The sequence below is a fragment of the Drosophila busckii genome, chromosome 2L (assembly GCF_011750605.1).
Source record: "Drosophila busckii strain San Diego stock center, stock number 13000-0081.31 chromosome 2L, ASM1175060v1, whole genome shotgun sequence".
Lineage (NCBI taxonomy): Eukaryota > Metazoa > Arthropoda > Insecta > Diptera > Drosophilidae > Drosophila > Drosophila busckii.
In genome coordinates this window covers 13619065-13640018 of record NC_046604.1, presented here as the reverse complement: position 1 = coordinate 13640018, position 20954 = coordinate 13619065, and the positions used below count along the sequence as shown (strand labels likewise).

General features: G+C 34.6%; 1 protein-coding gene across 8 annotated transcripts in view; it reads right to left on the bottom strand.

Annotated features, from left to right (window-relative positions):
* Positions 1 to 20954, bottom strand: part of LOC108607828 (neural-cadherin) — a 90206-nt gene that overhangs the window by 15224 nt on the left and 54028 nt on the right. For 4 of the 8 annotated variants that reach the window (XM_017998881.1, XM_017998882.1, XM_017998884.1 and 1 more), the window contains 4 exons: positions 4546 to 4689; positions 4357 to 4472; positions 3946 to 4110; positions 2090 to 2227 (listed from right to left, as the gene is read on the bottom strand). In XM_017998881.1, coding sequence (XP_017854370.1) covers positions 2090 to 2227; positions 3946 to 4110; positions 4357 to 4472; positions 4546 to 4689 — 563 coding nt within the window. Of the gene's footprint in view, positions 1 to 2089; positions 2228 to 2761; positions 2921 to 3945; positions 4111 to 4356; positions 4473 to 4545; positions 4690 to 20954 lie in introns of all 8 variants that reach the window. The other 4 variants (XM_017998883.1, XM_017998885.1, XM_017998887.1 and 1 more) reach the window with 1 other exon arrangement.

The window sequence follows — 20954 nt, the reverse complement described above, 5'->3', positions numbered from 1 at the left end:
GCTATTGTATAATTTTAGCTGTCATAACCGCAAAACCGATTAACATCAGTGAAAACATTGTTATAAATGGTTACCACTCAACACACAGCCCCAAACAGACAGCAGCAGACCAAATCCAGTTGCTACGTAACGAGCACACACACAGACACACACACGCACACACACACACATGTGAATCTCAACTGGAAATCCTGCAGAAGCACCTGTAAAATTATCCTTGCACAATGGCAGCAGCAGCAGCACAGCTGGAGCTGAGGTAAAAGCTTAAAGACCAGTCGCTGCGAACTGTCCCCTATGCTCTGATTTTGACTTTGATATGCGGACACACACACACATGCATGCACGCACACATACAAGGCTTGAGTGATGTGTCTGTTGTGTTCAGGTTTTATAATAACAAGCGCTGAAAAAACGTTTTTAATCAGCACTTTGTATCGCTCGCTCGCTCTCGCTTTCGCTTTGGGTTCTAGCTGGGCGCATGTTACGCAAATCTCTTTACCTAACGCACACATGCACACATGACAGACAGCTGGACAGACAGACAGACAGCCAGCCAGTCGTGGCAACAACAAACTTGTTGTATCACTGATATTGTTTGGTAAAAAGCAAGCAAACAATTTTTAGAGTTTGGCGTCAGCCTCGTCATCGTTTTAATTTGCATGACAAATTTGACAACATTGTTATGACATATTCAATTTAAGGGATTAGTTGATATATATATATGCACATGCTTATTATGTCATAAACCCTTTTATTAGCTTGTTTATTTTTAGCTCAAAAGCAAGAAAATATTCTCATTGCAGCCCAGTTACATTTTGGGTTAGAGTGTAGCTTGAATTTGCTAATAATTTTATAAATGTGGTAGAGCAACACTGAATCACTGACGAAGGGTGACAGCCCTACAACTATCGACTAACAACTAAGTTGTTAATTTAGAGTCAACCCAAATTGTTTAATCAAACATATTGAATATCGCCTATCTTTTTATTATTAAATACACGTTCATTATATTTTGATTTAATATACTTAATCTTACATAAATTTATAAGCATAAGTATAAACAGCTAATATTGAAATAAGTGCGCTTATTAAATTGATTGACTTTATGCTATTTTTCGCTATTCGCTATTTAACATTTAATTTGCCTTTTTTTAAGTTTTACTTAAAAAAAATATGAAGCTCAATAAGTTTTGATTGCTTCACATTCTGCTACTTATCATTTCTTGCTTCACATTTTAGGTTAGAGTGTTGCTTGAATTACTAATAATTTTATAAGCTATATGCATATAAATTTATATATTTATTAGTAATAAAATGTTTAATTAAATTGCTAATAAATAATGCTTATGAACAGCTAATATTGCAATAAGTGCGCTTATTAAATTGCTTGACTTTTTGCATAGATTCGCTATTTTTAATTTTTATAATAAATAAGTTTTGATTAGTTCACATTCTGCTGCTTGGAATGCTTATCATCATTTCTTTCCTAACATTTTGGTTGATTGGTTCACATGCTGCTGCTCATCATCATTTCTTGCTTCACATTTCTTGATGCCAGTTAAGACAGCAGCTCGACGTGCGCTGCAGCTCGACATTTCTCTTTATGGACTCGCTCTTCAGTTAATTGACTTGCGTAAACTTTATTAATTATCAAGCTGCTTAAAATATTTGTTGCTACGCGTGTTGCGTCGCCAATTAAGCGCACACAGCGAGAAAAGAAGCAGCGAAACAAATGCGCTGCGCTTATAACTCAAATGAAACTATATTTTTGTATTTTTTATTTCGCTGTGCGCGGCCGCAAAAATTTAAATGTTAAATAATGAGTTTCGCACGTTGCATGCAGCAGTTTTCAACGGTTTGGGGCTTAAATGAGCATTGATGAAGCTTAATCAGCAACAAAAAAAAAAAAAAGAAAAACAGACAGCGAGACATTTTCATTTCATGCCATTGGCCACAAACAACAGCTGCGCGTATTTTGGTTGCGGCTGTTGCGCAATATTTTAATTTAAATATACTTTTGTGCTCAGTTTATTTTATATATAAGCATTAATTTATTTAATTTGTTAATGGCATTTCATTGGAAACTTACCTTTAGCACAAAGATTTCGCCAGTGGTGCGATTTATATCAAATTTGCTATTAGCTGGATTATCGGGATCTATGCCTTGGCCAGTGAGGAAGTAAACAATATTCTGTGGACGGTCCTTGTCGCCATCGGTGGCGGTGACCTGCAGTGCAGTGAGAATTGTAAAAAGAAAGATTAATCTCTATATAGAAACTTATGGCAGCAAGCTAAAGAATTTGTAAGTAGCAAGCAAACTACGATTCTTAATTAAATTAATAACTAAGTCTATGACATTAAATATGAACAGCATGCAATTTAATTAGCCAACATGGAAATAAAATTAACAAACTTTAATAAATAAATTATTTAATGTGTTAAATATGCAATTTGCAATTTGGTGCGCACTGTTGATTAAAATTAAATTATAAGCAACCACAAGTTGTAGCCGTGCCAGGTTTCGGCTTGTTATTGTTAATTCATACAGTGCACACACATGGCGTATACGCAACCATGATAATGATTACAGTTTGGCCTGCTGCTGCTCGTTCGTTTATTTGTTTGTTTGTTGTGTTAAATTAATTGTTATATGCGTGTCATGAGCGTTGATTTTGTTTATGTCCCGCCACCTTTGTTATTCTATATATATATATATCACATATATGTACAGTTTGCTTATTATATAAACATAAATAGCGACCTGCATAATGGTAAAGGGCGTGTCCAGTTCCTCGTTCAGACTGCGCTCGTATAAAGTTTGTGGAAAAACTGGCGGCAAGTCGTTGACATCTCTTACGCTTATGACGATCGTTGTGGAGTTCTCGTTTAAACTATCCGATGCCACCAATTTCAGTTCATACTAACGCACATTAAACAACAACAACAAAAGTTTGTGTGTGTGTGCAATAAATAAAGTCATAAATAAAAGAGGCAGCACATGTATAAAACGTAAAAAGAAAGAAATAAATAAGCAATAATAAATTTAAAATGCAAATAAATTTAAATACGAGTACAAATTTAAATTGAGACATATTTTACAAAATGATGTATATTATTTTAATTTTTTTTTTTAGTTAACTAGTTCAACGTTCGTTTTTAATTACATTCTATGGCTTTGTGACTTTTGATGTCCAACTATTTGAGTCAGAATTTTATTCAGCATTTATTTATTTAAAAGCCACAATTTTTTTTCACTTGATTTATTTTATTTGTGCATGAACTCAGCTTAATAAACTAAAGCCTTTTTTTGTTAGTTGACAGCTGCACTTCAATTGAAATGTTTGCTGCCACCATAAAAATTCCCAGAAATCGTTTACACGCAATTTTTTGCATTTAAGTTCAATACAATTGCATAAAGCGCACAAAGTGCGAAACATTTTTTTGTGCAAATTGTTAATCCTTTAACGCACTAATGTAGATAATTGCAGCAAATATTTGCGGTGCGCCACACTCAATTCCAATGACATAAATTAATATGTGCGCGCAGTTTAAATTTCTGTTTTTTTTGTTTGTTGAATTAGTGAACTCGGTCGTGTTTAAAAATTAAATATTGCATAAATTAATAAATTGCAATGCAAATTTTTTATGCTACGCATAAATATTGATATAAATTGATTTTTATTTGTATTAAATTAATTGTCAGGCAGCAACAAAAAATAAATAAACAGCGTGCAAGTGGTAGGGGGGGCGTATGCTTGATATAAACAAAATATGTAAACTAGAAAAAAAGCTAAAACTGTTTTGTGCTTGCTAAACTACATGCAATATAAAGTGAAAACAGCTGTGGGACTATGCGGCGTATGCCTGATCTAAGACAAAAAGCGCTAAGTAAACGAAACAAACGAAATGCCAACTAAATTTTCATATATTGCTCAATTGATTGACCTGCAGCACACGCTTGGGCAAATTGCGATCATCTTCTTCGGTGATTTGAGTGCGATACGTGGGACGCTCAAACACTGGCGGATTGTCATTGACATCCTTGACATGTATGATAACCGTTGTATAGTTCTCCTTCAGATTATCAGAGGCAGCCAAGCGCAGCTCATACTGTTGTTAAAATTTTCAATTAAATTAAATTATGCAATATCAATTAAACTAAAACACACAGCAAAAGTTTGTTTCAATTGTTTCGGAAATTGAAATTCAATTAGTTTGCAGCTGCAGCTTGACTTTTGCTTTGACCACACGAAACTTTGGGTAATATTTAACTAGCCTCGCGGTAGTTCGCTTTTAATCAATTTTGTACGTCAATGCAGCTCGGAACTGAATTGTTGAATTTGCTTGGCAACTTACCCTGCGTCGTGTTTCGTAATCCAAAGCGCCGGCTACATAAATGGCGCCCGTCATATTTTTAACCGCAAAAGCGCCACCAATGTTACCGCTGGTGATTTCATAGCGTATGCGTGATGCTAAAATATTTCAAATTATTAGTCATACGCACTGTTTACGCTGCCGCTTTACTTTGCTTCGTTGTTTACTTACACTCATCATGATCCTTCGCCGTCACTGTCAACACTGTGTGCTGTATATCCTCGTTCTCATCCACTTCAGCCTCATACAGCGATTTATCGAAATACGGCGGATTGTCGTTCTTATCAGCAATGCCAATGCGTATGAATTTGGTGACTGTCGAGCACAAAAGAAAAATAAAACAAAATGCACAAATTAACATTTAAATTCGCACACAATTATCACGTACTGGAAATATAATATTTGACGCCTTACATGCCAAGCTGACAATCATTTTTTTTTAGACACGCTTTGCATTTTAAGCAGTTGCGTCGACTGATTTGCTTATGTTTGTCTTAAATTTTTGTGAATTTATCTTATGACAATTTCAATTGGATTTTTAGCTGTCTGCTTAGATTTATTGCTCGAGTTGAACTTGAACTGAGACATTTCAATAAGAATTATTATTTAGTCTGCAATTTTTATTGTAGTTACAATTTAAGCTAAGCTTCATATGTGTAAATTAATATTAATGCTTTGACCTGACAAATTCTCATATCAATTTCACTACTAACCAGCATTAATTTTGTTCAACCTGCTGTAGCTTCAATTAAAATGAAATTCTCTCACTAACAAATTTTCTTTGAGTTGTATTATATAAATTAATGAAACTGCATTGGCTGCTTTGTTGAGTTAGCTGAAATAAGCAACTGTCAACAGCGCCCAAAGACAGGACTGAGAGCTGACCAAAGGCCTAACAATGTAGCTCGCTTTATCGCTCTGCTGAAGACGCATGTAAATTGCATAAATCATTTATAATTGTTACGTTAACAACAACAACTGAACACTTTAATTAAATACAGACACTGAGAGTTAAAGATTTTGCTTGGACTAGAGAGACTTAGTTACTTATTAGCCACGTGTGCATTTGTCACTGTCTGTTTATCAATTTGTTAAGCATACGCACACAGCTTGTTATCTCTTTTACACTTGTGTGCATGCGCATGTATGCGCATGTGTGTGTCTTTGTGGTTTATAGCTGCTGCTTTATCTTATATATATATTATGCATATTTAGTTAGCAGCTTGACAAGTTTTGTGACTGCATCTGCTGCACACTTGGCGTATGCTTGATATGCAATATGACTGTGAATTTATTGCCCACAATTGTGTGTAGACATTTTAATTAAAAACTTGCTGGCTTCATACAGAAAAGTTTAGTTAATTATTTTGCAATTTGTGTGCTTAATACTTTTAATTTCATTTGTTTACGCGCGATATATAAAACTGAACTTCAAAGCAGCTTTATATTTGATTTATATACAAAACAAACACAAGCTAGCGGCAAAGTAAATATGGCATATTTTATGGCCAGTTGACAGCGCTTGAGACACAATTGCATAAATTGGTTACAGCTTTTGCTATCAAAGCCATTTTTATCACTCACTTAGCGCCACATAAAAATTGCTGCCAAAAGTGCCAAAAAATAAATAAACTGTGTGTAGTGCTTCGAATTTGTTGCTCTTTGGCAGTTTAAGTTTGTTAATGCTTCGCTGCACATGCCACAAGACTTGCTACCTAAGTCTATGCCACATCAAGAGAATTTATGCGTCGCCCACACACACACACAAGCAAATCAATCGAAGCGTCTTAAGCGCTTTCTTAAACAAAAAGTTGCTCAACTAACAAATTTTGCTTTAAATTAAACAATTTATATTTAAATTTATTTATTTAATTTAATTTATTTATTTATTTAAATATAATTTATGTACTATATTGTTAGAGCATTGACGCGTCTGCTTTGCATTTTTTGTAGCACAATTTTTTGGGCTTTTGCTTTATCGTCATGTTTTGCACTTGACTGCATTTAAATGCTATTTAATAGTCCAAGCATAAATAAAAATATAAATAAACATAAATATGCATATGCTAGATTTATTTATTGATTTTTGTTGACTTTGAGTTTAAGTTGCGCACAGTGCCGCCTTAAAGTTGCAACAATTTGAGTGGCTCGCCCAAGATGTTGCAACTTTTTTTTTATGAGCAAATCACAGCTTTTGACTTCGGACGCACATTAATGTGGCGCTTAATGCGCTGGGCTGTGGAGCTATAAACAGCAAAGTCCGCAGCAGATAGCAAAGGCTATGGGGCGCGGCCTTTGTGGCGAAACTAAAATCTGTTGCTGCTTGTTGCGCTCGGCATCTAAATTGTTGCAAATGTTTTATAGCCCAGATGCTTAAAAGTGTGTGTGCATGTGTGCATGTGTGTGTGTGATCATAAAAATGCTTGAAATGCATTTGTCGCTTGGCTGCTTTGTGAATCATTTTATGATTGTGTTTGTGGCCAAGCAACAAGGACAACAGCTGCTGCTGCTGCAACTGCCCCCTACGCTTGCCACAATGTTGTTTGTGGCTGCACACACACATGCATTTTGATTTCTCTGCTGCGCCTTGTATATGATTGTCATGTTTGCGGTTTTTGCTTGTTTTTTTGCTTGCGCATTTTATAGAAACCAAAACACACAACTGAGCCTGAGCCCGAGCTTGTTGTCTACGGAATTTAAAGCAATTAGTGCAATCAAGCGTAAGTTGCTGCCACACACATTGTGCCCCAGATTAATTAATTTTGTATGCCAGCAATAGCTGCAACATCATTTGCTGTTCATAAAATGAAAATAAGATTAGCAAAAGCTAAAAATTCGAATGCAGTCTGATGACAGTTGATAAATGACTTAAGCTTGAATACAAATAAAATTATTTTAGCAATTGCTTGAATTAAATTTGCTTAAAAACTAAGCAGCAGCAAAGACTTTTGATGCAAAAGTTAATTTAATAGCGCATTAAAGTATTGAATGAAAGCTCGACTTGAATATTAATCAATTAATTGTAATACGGAACTTGTCTAAGCGCAAATTAACATTTATCAAAGTATAAACATCAAAAATAACAACAGCAGCTAAACAAAATACAAAATATATTAAATTTAGCATTTTGTAAAATATTTTAAGCATCTATTATATGTGTTAATAATAAATTTTCTAAGCTTAAATATCTAAGTGCAACAAAAACTCTTTCTGAGCTCAAAATGATTTAATACATTTTATAAGCTTAATTATCAATCGAAGTGCATCCAAAACCCTTTAAAAATTTCTACACTTCATTTGTCAAACTTTCAACTGAACTGAACTTTGTTGTTGCTTAACTTGGCGAACTTAAATGGCTTATTTAAGTGCAACATTCTTGCGAATTAATCGTTGGCATTGTCAGCTACTTGAACTTGCACTTGCCATTCGATTCGTTGAAGTTTTAGCTGTGCTGCTTGATAGGCAGATTTAACGCCAATCGTGAGCACAATTAGCAAGTGGTTGGGATGCATTTGCCACTTGAGTTGGCTTGCATTTAGTTGCATGCCACATGGCTTGCAAATAAATTGGCCCAGCAGCTGCTGGAAATTGAGTTGTGCAAAGTTTTGTATGTAGCAGCGGCTGTCAACTAAGTCCAGCTGATCGCAGCCAATGCACTGGGGGGTTAGCTATATACTATATCATAGTATATATCATAGTATATATGAACAGCTGCTGTCGCAGCACATTGACTAATCGTGCTGCTGCTGTAGTTTGTGAATCGCCGCTGCGTGTCATAGTTTAAATTATGTGCAAAACTTTGTGCGAAAACTTTTAATAGCTTCGTACTACGCACGCTGAAAGCCAAAGTTGGGCTCTCTATACGCATTGATTGGTTACACTAGCCATTAGCAAAAAGGTAGCCCAAAGCCACCAGCCAGCTGCTAGCCAAGTTGCCAAAGTTGTGTGTGTGTGGGCCAAAGATTTAGCACGCAGTGGGGAAAATGAGTTTTGTCAAGCATTAAATTGTATCTTTCAGCGCTAAAAACAAAAGTTTCAGTTGCGCGCGCGCCGCCTCTTGCATTGACAGCCAAAACTAAATGAACTCACACACACACACACATAGCTCTTCACATATTTATTTGCTTGCAAGTTGCGCAAGTTGAGGCAGGCAGACAAACAAAACTCAAAGCTTGGCATGCGTAAAGCGCTGACGAAACTAATTTTGCAGCAATTGTTCTGCTTGCTGTGAAAATAACTAAAGCTTAACTAAACTAAACTAATTTCTAAGTTATTTCTAGAGTTATGTTTAATTAAAATATATAAGCAAAATGAAATGAATTTAAATGTGAATCAATTAAGGCACTTTTAATTTTGAATTATCAATTTGCAAGCACTTGTAACAAAATAAAAACATTAAGTATACGTATTAAATTTGTGCCTTAATGTTTTTACTTTCCATAATTTGTATGTTTTTTTAGCTTTAACAATTTTGCAACTACAAACAATAAAAGCATTAAGTATACGTATTAAATTTGTGCCTTAATGTTTTTATTTTCTATAATTCTTATTTGATTTTTTTTAGCTTTAACCAGTTTACAACTACAAACAAAAAAAACATTAAGTATACGTATTAAATTTGTTACTTAATGTATTTGTTTGCTATAATTTATATTTGATTTTGTTTCGCTATAACAATTTTGCAACTACAAGCAATAAAAACATTAGCTATACGCATTAAATTTGTTTAAAATTAATATGTGATTTTTTTTAGCTTTAAAAATTTAGCAAACTACAAACAATAAAAAAATTAAGTATACGTATTAAATTTGTTACTTAATGTTTTTATTTGCCATAATTTTTATTTGATTTTTTTAGTTTTAAAATGTTTGTAAACTACAAACAAAGTTTTATTTAAATTTGTTTACTAAACGTTGGCTATATGAAGCGCTCAAAGGTAGGCAACGTTATTTTTAACTGCAGCGCTTCGCTTCGCTTCAAGTTCGACCTTGAACTGTCAAGTTGGACTGCACATAAGACGCTCATGTCTCGCTCAGAAACAATAACAAATTGCATGTAGCAAAAACAATGCTAATGTGCATAATTAAGCGTCAGGCTAGGCAACTTAATATGAAGCGACGCTTCGACTAGCAGCACTCAGAGCGCTTGAACGCCAACGCATTTGCTAAATGCACATTAATTACATTGATTTATGCTCGAACGCGTTTCGAGCTGCGCTGTCTCTGTCGCACTTGTGTGCGCAGACTGGCACTTGACTTATAGACAAACTGACCAGCTATGACATGAACGCAATTTGCTTTCATTTGCCAGCGAGCGAGACGAGCGAGAAACACTGAAGTAGGCAAAAATGTTTGCTTAAAGCACTTGCCAGGGCATCAATCAATTTTTGTGCGCCATTTATCAAACCATTACCACTGTGTCTTGCATTTAATGTTGGTCAACTTATCATTAAATTTGCTGCGACACGCCCCCCAACGAAACACAGAAACAATGCATAAGAGAGAAAATCAAATCATTGCATGTTTTGTCAATAATATTTGCGGTCATTTGATTGATGTGTGCGGCCATAAAAAAAGCCAAAGCCAGACATAGTCCAATAGCAATGTTAATAAAATTGTAGGTTAAAGGCGCTCGCTCGCTGGCTCGTCTAGCAGCTGCTGCTCGAGCAGCAAACTACACACAATGTTTGGCTTTTATAGCCGCAAATTCATAGTCGTTACGACGACTATAGCTAGCTCGCTCGCACACTCGGCTTAAATATTGTTTATGCCAGCAGTGTGTTCTATTTTACACTGTAGTTTACTACATGTGTGTGCGTGTGTGTGTGTGTGTGTGTAGCTAAGCATTAAATTGCATTTTATGCCATCGTATATTCACAAACTGTTATATTGAATTAATGAATAGTGATTGGATTGCAGTTACACATACAAGCAAACAAACATATGTTTATGACATTGATACAACTTCAAAGTGTGTGTAAATATTTGATAAACTTGCGCTTGTCCAGTTGGCACACATTGCCAAGTCACAAAAGAAATATTCAAATTCACATTTTTCTTTGCATTTTTGATAAACTTTAAAGTTGGCATTTAATCTATTGTTAGCTCTATGTTCACAATTTGTATGGCACATAAAATTTGCAGCTGCATTTTCAATGCACTGATATAAATTTTTACAAAAATCATGCCAAAGCGGAATCGCAGCCTTATCTAGCTGTGTGTGTGCAAATGCTTTCTATATTGGAATATTTCGATTTTTTGTGCGCATTTGTTTAAGCGAAATTATAATTCTATGCAAAAGCTAACAAAAGCGAGCGAGCGAGCGACGGCAGTTCAAATGTTAGTTGGTCAGTGAGTTAAGCTCGAAAATATATATAGCCAATATTTATATTTTTCAGCGTGTGGGCACGGAAATGAATACAGCGTTTGATGCATGTGTGTGTGTGTGTGCGTTTGTTTGTTTATTTGCGTACATTTTGCATGAACATTTGGCAAACAAAAGGAAGTTGATTCAATGCCGCTCGCACTTTGCTATTTGTTTAGCCTGCAGGCAAAAATTAAAGTGTGCCCCACTCTCTCTTTTGGTCTTGTTCAATTTCATGTTATACAACCTGACGTATGCGCAATGTTTGCAATTTTATTTCAATTTTGCTTTTTAAGTGCTTTGTTATTTTCATTGTTGCTTGTTTTCGTTCGGTCTACAAATCTTCGTGCCATCTTTTGTGTCTCTGTCTCTCTCGCACACTCAATGCATGCGATTCTCCTTTTAGTTTGCATATTTTTCAACTATGTTATTGAGTTGAGCTGTGCAAATTTTTGCTTTCTCTCTTTCACTTCTGCTGCTGCTCCCCACTGTGTTAATCGTATTGGGTAAGCGGCTTAAAGTTTCTGCGAAAAGTTAAGTGCCACTGAACTTTAGCGCCAAAGTAATTAAAGTTTCTACAAATCCCAAAGTCACCCCACCACGCCCTACCTTAAGCTCTTGGCTTTCTGGCCAGCAGTAGACAAACCTGCCACAACAGTTGTGTCGCATGCAACAAAATTGTGCCAAAGATTAATTTACCTGCAAAGAGAGAGAGAAAGAAAAATGCATTTAGTACGGTTTGGTAAATACTTTAGTCAATCTTATTTAAGCTTTATAGCCAGAGCTAAGCGCTTGAGCTAACGAGCTGTGTGTAACGCAGCGTATAAAATTATTTGGAAATTTAAATGCAGCATGCAAATTGCTTAAATGTTATGTAAATAAACAAAATCTTAATAGCATAAATTATAATAATTATTTTTTAAATTTTATTTAAATATGTATATATTTTATTAATATATAATATATTCTTAATCCTAACTTAATTATTGCATTTATTAATTCAAGTTTAGTTCCAATGCAAATATAATTCATATTTAGCGCCAAGAATTGTTTGATAATAAAATGCTTAGATTTTTATTATAATAAAAGTATAAAAATCTTAGCATCATTTGCCTTACATATCTCATATTACAAAAAAAAAAAAATCTTTTAAATGTTTAATTTTGCTTTGGCAACAAATAAATAAATAAATTTATAAAATAATTTTTTTTTAATTTAAAAAGCACTACCAACAAACCTTAATTCATTCAATTCATATTGCTTATAGTAAAATTCTTTAATTTCTCTAATTAAATTATATTCTTATCCCTTTAAGCTTCGAGAACTGTAAACAACTCGTTAAATAGCTAAAAATAAATACACATTCTCTTTTATGTTTTATTTAAACTATTTGCTGAGCTTTTTATACAATTTTTAATAAAAAAAATTTAGTTATAATTCAAAATAAATTCGCAACAATATTTAAATTCATTTAACTAACTAATTTGTAATTTCTCTATTTAAATTCTATCTTAAGCTTCAACAACTTTAAGCTAAAATAAATACAAATTCTCTTATATGTTTAATTTAAATAAATTGCCACGCTTTGGCAGCTTTATACATCAAAGTTTACTAAAAAAAAATCTAGTTATAATTTAAAGTGAATTCGCAACAAAATTTAAATTCATTTAACTCATCAGCCTTATAAAAATTTCTGTATTTAAATTCTTAAGCTTGAACAACTTTAAGCTAAAAACAAAGTATATAATAAATACACATGCTCTTGTTTAATTTAAATAAATTGCAACGCTTTGGCAACAATTATTGAATGCAGTTTTCTATTTTAAAACAAATTCTCTTGCGCTCTCTCGAGCTAAAGCTGCAACTACAAAGTTTCAACTGCAGCTATAAACTGCTGGCAGTAAACGTAAAGTGCAGCTAACTGTTGGCTGCTGCTCAGATAAGCTTTGCAGCTGTGTCTGTGTGTGTGTTTGTCTTATGCAAATGTAATTAAAATGCAACCGGGAGCCATTTCACAATATTTTATGTTATTTTCTTTTCTATATAATTTTTAGTAGCTTGTTGTTGTTGCTTAGGATTATGCAGACTTTGCATGCACTTTGGCTATTTGTGTGTCCTTGACATTTTTGGTTGGCTGCTTGGGTTAATGAGCAAGCGGCGGCGAATTTGCAAGTTGTAATTAAAACAAATTAAAGTTAATTAAATGCAGCTTGTAAACCATGAAATTAAATACAACAAATGTTTTTATAAGCAGCTTCAATTGCCTTTGACAAATCGCCACACGTGTGCGAGAGTTTGCCAACCCTAAAATACCCAAAAAACATTTATGCAGCCCCAGCTCTTGTTATTGTATTCGCCAGCTAAGCTGCTTACAATGAAAAAATCTGCTGGACCCGCCGACAGCTTTTGTTGCCAAAAACGCTTGAACACCTTTCATATCAATTGCTATTGTTAGCATTTATATTTTTTAATTAAATTTGTGCTTTCTATTGGCCGAAATTAAATGAAATGCGTATTAAAAAAATATATAGAATTTAAATATATTGTGCGTATGTCAACAGCAGAAGTTTTATTTTCTATATAAGCGCTGCCTGATTGTTCCATTTGGTAGAGGCGCAAAATTTAATTAAAACGTGATGTTGACTGGCGTTTTTTTTTATTCTCCTTGCTGCGCATAATTCATAAAGTCAAATTTATGCTTGTCAGTGTGAAAATAAAATAAGCAAGCGACGGCGACAGCGCAAGTTTCAATTATAAGAGTCAAGCAAAGACTTGAGTTCATTAAACAAATGTTAAGTGTAGTGAAATAATTTTATAGAGTGTTAAATTTAATTTAAATGTGTAATTGTTTATAGCCAAGGCTAAGACTTGACATGTGGCTAAGCTTCCATACGCATATGCCAAGCTGCACTTTAAGCTAAATATATATGTAGCTTGTACTTTTTAATGAAACACATAAATTGCATAAATGCGCAAAAAATTGAAATTAAAATGGCATCAAGTGCGCTGTTGCACTTTTGCTGCTCCTGCTGCACTTCAATTCGTTGCAGTTGCATAAAAATGTCACAAGTGCTGCCAGCAAAATTGTTGTCTGTCCCTTTTCCATAATAACAACAAAAGCGCACGTCATTAACAATTGATTCAAGTAATTTGCGTTGCGCCAAACAACAAGCGCAGTTAACAGAAAGTTTTTGTTTAAAACACAACGCATTGTTGCAAAAGTGTTGGCCATAAAAAAAGTCACGTCAACAATCTGGCAACACGTTGCAGTTTTATCGTCGCCCACAGCCCATTGTAAGTGTTGTTGTTGTTGTTGTTGTTCGGCCATAATTTGTGTGAGCGTGCTAACGATAGTGGCCGAGTGTGGGCGTGGCACGTGCCACTGATTAATTGCGCCCGCAGCAGCAGAGAAAAAACAATTGTAGCTGTAAAATACTTAGCTCAAAAAATAAAACAAGCAAAAACTATTTACTTGCTGTTGTCTGCTGGCCAATGGGACGGCTACGTGTTTTGGCTTTAGTTCATTTGCTTTGCTCTTAGCCTTGGCTGCTACCAAAACTGCTGAGCAGTGTCATATTTCTGCAACATTCTGCTGACTTGAGTGTTTGCTAAGGCTCAATCTAAGGCTAAGCAGCTGACCTCGTTGCTCAGAGCTCCCACAGCAATCAGCAGGCAGCAGCAGCAGCAGCAGCAGCCTGTGCACCTTACGAAAAATCAGTGCCAGTTACAAGGTTCAATAAGCCGCTGCCACAAACTGGGGCAAGTACACATGGCACACACAAGCTTTTGTTAATTTGTAGCCATGTTTAGTTTTGCTACAATTTGTTGTCAGTTGCAACAAAAAATTAAATTAGCTGCCAACATGCTTTGTGTTCAGCTCTACAAAAAAAAAATACTTTATATATATTTAAGCTAGTTAATTTAACAAGCGCCAGCCAGAGTCAAAAGCTAAGCTAAACTTGTCTGTGTTGCCCGCCCACACTGAAGCCGAAGCCATTTTTAATGACTTTCAGTCTGTTGGGGGAGTTGACACAATTGCACTCTCGGCTTTGTCTCCCCAGCACAATAAGCGTTGTTCGCCTTTATCATAATACACAATAATGCGCGATAATGTAAATAATACAAAAAAAAAGGAGAGAAATATAAAATCGTAGAAAAATGCTGCCAGAGTATGTGGCGAGCAAATTAAGCTCGAAACTCAAGAGAATTTCCACTTGAGATAAGAGAGAAAAATATGTAAATTATTTACACAAATTTAAAAAAGCAAATTAGAAAAATATGCATACATCATTTTGTTTCAAAGTGCCAAGAAATCTTTGCTGAAATTAAGTTAAAAGTTTGTTAAAAAAAATAGATAAATATTTAAGCACATTTATTATTTTTAGTTACTCGAATTTGAAGACATAGATCGCATTAAAATACTTTTCCATATGAATTCAAATTTTTTATTTTAATCTTGACATTAAAATCTATAAAAAATGTGCATAAATAAACGATTGTACCACAGTGCGTATGAAATTTGCGCAATTTATGCCTAAATCTATAGCAAAAATGTAAGCACAGACTTTTTAAATACCACAGACTAAAAAATCATTTTTATTTGTACCACAGTGCGTATGAAATTTGCAAAGATTCATGAAAAATATAAAAAATGCTGCATTTTAAGCAACAATTACAATATATCCAAAATTTATATTCATTTGTACCACAGTGCGTATGAAATTTATGTACTTTGCGCAATTTATGTTCATTTCTATATTGAAAATGTTAGCACAGACTTTTAAAATAGTTAAGCAATTTATGTTTATTTCTATAACAAAAATGTTAGCACAGACTTTTTAAATATATTTACAATAAATTTTTATTTGCGTATGAAATTTGCAAATATAAAAATATTCTGCATTTTTAGCATTTTATGTGTGAAGAATAAAATTTATTTGCCATATATATTCATTTGTACCACAGTGCGTATGAAATTTCTAATAACAACGATGAAGCTGCTAAACGTGCAGTTACAAGAGATAAACGTTGTTTATTATTTTGTGCTGCTCTTTATAAATTGTCGACCCTACCAGCCAAACACAATAAGCGCTGCAAAAAATGTTCTCAACTTGCGTCCAAGTTTTCATCTCAGACACTTGAGCTCAATTATGCCCGAGCGCTAACGTTGACAATGGCCGCCCCGGACTTGGCCGCAATTGAATAACAACAATTTAGTCAGTGAGCGAGCGAGCTGTGAACTTTTGCTTAAAGTTAGTCAGCGACTTGCGCATTTAAATGGCAGCGCTAATGCTGACGTCAGTCGCTGGCTGATCGATTAAGCTGCTGTGCTCACCTCGCTGGCTAAAAGTCAATAAAAACTTTGATGAAATGCTAAAAGTTAACTTAAGCCAGCCCTCCCCAGCAAATAAATTTCACTTGGACTAATAAAAAGTGCTGTGGCATGTAAAAATAGTTTTTGGGCAAAAAGTTTTTCCGCTAAAATTTAAGTGTCTTATTGATTTTGTTTGCTTAACGCTGCGTATGCGTAATATATCTATTTACCTGTGTACACATTTAATTGAATTTTTAATGAGTTCTTAAACGTTTCTGCATACAATTGCATAATGACTTAATTAAAGTTTCGTCTCTGCGCGTTTCGTTTGAATTTTATTTTTTTTCTTCGTGTTCAGATAATTAATGCAAAATCCTTAACACGCACTAACAATTCAAAGTTTGCCAAGCGCATAATAATCAACTCAAGCCGTGGAAAAACTTATTATCAGCGCCGCCCGTTGCCCGCCGCCCGCAACGAGCATATAATGCATACAGCTGCAGTTTTTAGTGCCCCCCATCCCACCCCACACACTTGACTTGCAGTGCATCTTAATGAGCAAACGGCAACGACTCTGGCGCGCGCTCACCTGCAAAACTCCCAAAAAGCCACTCAGGCATAAGTTTTAAGCCTGCGCCTTATCAACAGCCCCAACCCCCAACCTCAACTTCAACTACAGCCGCTGCTTTAAGCTGCTTTAAGTCGTTGTAGTTTTCCTTTTTTTTGCTTTCATCAATTAGCAAGTCGTTGCTATATATAGTTTATATATTAAGTTTGTTTATCTTTATTTTGTGATAAAGGTCGCATTTGCTGACAGCTGTTAATGCTTATAAGGTTGCGCACAGATACAAAAAATTTCAACTAACAAGAATTTCTACGAATTTGTAATGCTCTTGAAAATATTTGAAATTAAATGTAACAGCTTAGGACATTTTTAAGCTTAAAGTTTTAGCAATTTTTGACACAAATCTTTTGCTATGATATTAAATATTTTAATATACATTTTTATAACATTTTCTTAAGCTTTGTATGGCTTCGAATTTTGTTGCAGTCACAGACACCTGCAACTTTTTAGATAAACAGTCTGCTTGACCTTTTGAGCACCCTCGTTATGTTGAGCGGCAAAGGCAATGGCAAAAGGACTTTTGTGATGATGGCCAAGTTATTAGACTTTTTAAAGGGCATGGCTGAGTGCTTGTGCTTGTTCAAAACACACACACACACACATACATAGAGAGCGCGTGTGGCTTCAACTAATTGTAATGAATTTTTCAATTTTAGACGCCACGCAGTTGAACATTCGCTGCTGATAAATGATGCCACACACGCGCTGCTGTAATTCATCACAAAAATGAAGCTAGCTGCGGTCAACAGCTGCATGTGTGTGTGTATCTGTGTGTGTTTGGCTTCAATGGTATTGTATGAAAAATTAACAAAGCGTAGCGCACAATGAGTGGCATGCCAACAGTTTTGAGTTGCAGAGGATTAGAGGCCACTCATAGAATGTGCAGCTGCAATTAAATTACAATTTGGTATAACAAAAGTAAGCAAAGAATTTAATACATTAATGACATTTAATGCTGCACTAATGTTTGCAATTTTAAAATTCAAATTCAGCTACTTCTACTAGTTTAATGCTTAGTAAGCTGCTTTAACATTTTTAGTTCTTTCGAACATTTTCAATTACTTGTATGCCAATCTAATGTTGCTGCTGCTGCTGCTGCTGTTGTTGTTGTGGTTGTTGCTGCAATTTGTAATCGTATTGACGCATTGTTTGTGTGTATGTGTGTGTGTAAATACAATCTAATTAAGGCGCACATTGCACATGCAGCAAGCCAGAGCGAGTGAGAGATACTGAGCTACGCTTCGAGGTGAATGAAAATTGTTTACCTAATTCGGCGTCAATAGCCAGTGTCGTTACCCACACATATATATCTCATATGTATGTGCGTGTGTGTGTGTTTGTGACGTGCAAATGAGTTACAAATTGAAATAGCTTAGCTACAATTTTCATTGTGGCTTTTGTGCCAGTTTTTCATTTAAGTAGGTGAAGGTTTTTTTTTTGATTTTGTTTTTATTGTGCCAATCGAACTGGAAATTAGACAGCAGCAACGTTTATTGCATTTTAGGAATAGCAATAAACATGCAAGAGTTTTATAAAATGCACTACAAAAAAATAAAATATTAAATAAAATATATAAAAAAATATTTTGTATAACAAGCACTAACATTGGCATTTAATGTGAATTTTGTCCCTACTCAATTTAAATTTTGAAGTAAATTTAATACAAAAATTCCAACAATTGTATAAAATGCACTACAAAAAAAATCAAATATTGATTTAAATATATAAAACAATATTTTGTATATGAGTGTAATTTAATGTTAAAATTCACATAAAATTAAATTGTTAAAATTCGCTTAAATTTATTAAATTTACGCAACTGTCTCTAATCGATTGAAATTTAGAAATGAATTTAATACAAAAATTGTATAAAGTGCATTCAAAAAATTATATTAAATTAAATATATAAAAAAATATTTTGTATAGGAAAAATTAACATTGGCATTTAATTTGAATTTTGTGTCTAATCAATTTAAATTTTGAAATGAAATTTAATACAAAAATTCCAACAATTGTAAGCAGCAATTCTGAGCAGAATTCCTCACAACTGCGCGTAGCTTTATAAACAATAATTTTGCAGCGTATATAGCATAGCTGAGCTAATTAGTTGGCCAGCTTGGTAGCTTCGTATCATTCCAAAGCCACATTCCCGTGCTTTTGACTCGCTAAAAAATTTCAATTTCAGCGCATGGGGGGGTGGTGCGGCAATTAAACAGCGCTCAGCAACAACAACAACAACAATAACAACAACAACAATAAGACTGTTAGTCAAATTCTAATTTGCAATGCCAATCATTTAAGCATATAGACCAAAAATTCATTTGCATTTCATACAGCGCGAACACCAAACTGGCCCAAACTGGCCCAAACTGAGCTTTGAGGTTGCCCCCCCGCCCCTTGCCTTTGTGCCACATGCCACACACACAGCACAAATGCAATGTTGCCGCTCGGTCGGCTGTGTATAGTTTTCCAATTAGGCGAGAGAGCGAAAGCGGCAAAAACAATGCGCTGTCATATTCGTTTATGGCTGCCACAATTGTTGCAACAATAAGTATAAAATTGCCGTGACAAGCAGTTTCGGACAAGTTGCAACTGCTAAAGCAAAAAAATAACAATTTCAAGTTATGCATGCTGCTGTGCTCATTTGCACATTTCCGTTTTGCCTTTATACATTTTTAGTTTTTTATATCTTTTAGTACTTTCTTTTTTGGGTCTAGTCGTCGTCGTCGTCGTCGCTTAGCGGAAGCTGCCAGCCATGTTGCCCAACAAAACTGCAGCGTTGACAATTTTATACAATTTTTTATTCGCTTTCTTAGTGGCGGCAGCAGCATCTTGACGCCGGATGCGAATTTATGCGTATTCAGCTGTTAAATATCGCTCGACGCAATTCAACGTCTTGCATTTTAGTTTGTTGCGTCTGCTGATTTTCTTTTGCGCCCGCTCCGCCTTTTGCTTGCCAAATTAATTGCACAGACAGTTGCAACTTCAACGGCAAGTGCAATTGCAACTGCCCAACAGCCCATCTAAATTATTGCTGTGTGTCTTTTGCCTTTTGTAAATTAATTGAAAATTAGAAAATTATTTTGCACAAGTGTCTGCTTAAGAGATAAACGCAAAAACAGAAAAACTTTGCTAAGCAATAAATGCGCTGCATTTAAATATTATTTAACACGCAATTAATTCGTTTAAATTATAAAAATAATAAAAAAAAGCTATAAAATAGTTGCAAAATTTTTAAAAATACTTAGCAGTAATTTAATTGCATTTGAGTTAAGTTTTTTAATAAAGTTTCTAAGCAACTTTTGCTTTGCATTTAATATAAAGTCAGTTGAGTTCAATTCAAATTAAATTATTTAAACTTATTGCTCTCTTTTGAAAAACAATTGCACAAATGTTTGATTAATAGCAGCTTGTAAAATAGTAGAGTGGAAAATCAAAGGATTCAGCTACAATTACTTATTGCAGCAGAACAAAAGCATAAAATCCTAGGCCAGGCAGCGGCTGGGGTGGGGGGCTTAGCACAACTGTCAGGACATTTGCTATTGTGAAGCCCTTTGGGGGCCGCCGCATGCATAAATCAAATGATAATTTATAATGCGCATAAAATGTAATTAATAATTGTAATTTCCTGCACGAGTGCAAAAGTGAAAGGAAGCCTTGAAGTATTAGTTAATGAGCTTTGTGGGTGGTCGGGTTGGGTGGCCGTCCATATGCTAATTTAAATTTATAATTTTTTTTTTTTTGAACATGCATATTTTTGAATTGTGCTGTAGCCCCGTTAGCTATGCATGATTTAATTATTTTGTTTACAGCTCACTGAGCTCGAAGTCACTTCGAAACGCTGTCAGCTGCGTTTTAAATTTGATTTTGGACGCACAGCATAATAAATTTTTGTTTTTAGTCTAGCTCTAGTGTTGATGTAAGCCAAACAAACTCAATTGATGGAAATAGCAAAAATCTATTGCTTTTGTTTTGTTTATTTCGCAGGTGTTATTTGCTTTGTTTGGTTTTAGCTGTTGCCTGATTTGAATTTGATGCTGATTGAGATTTCGATTGCGATTGTGGATATGAGTGCCCAAGGTAAATAAATTTACGTGCTGAGCTCAAAGGCTCAAATAGTGATTGAAAATTGACTGACAAATGTGTTTGCAACCAAACCACCCACCCACCCACACACCACCCACAACTTGTGTTTTGTTATACTCTGCAAACAGCAGCTGCGTTTGTCGTTTGTTTACAAGCTTAATGCTAAGCCAAGTTACTCAACAAAACAAACTA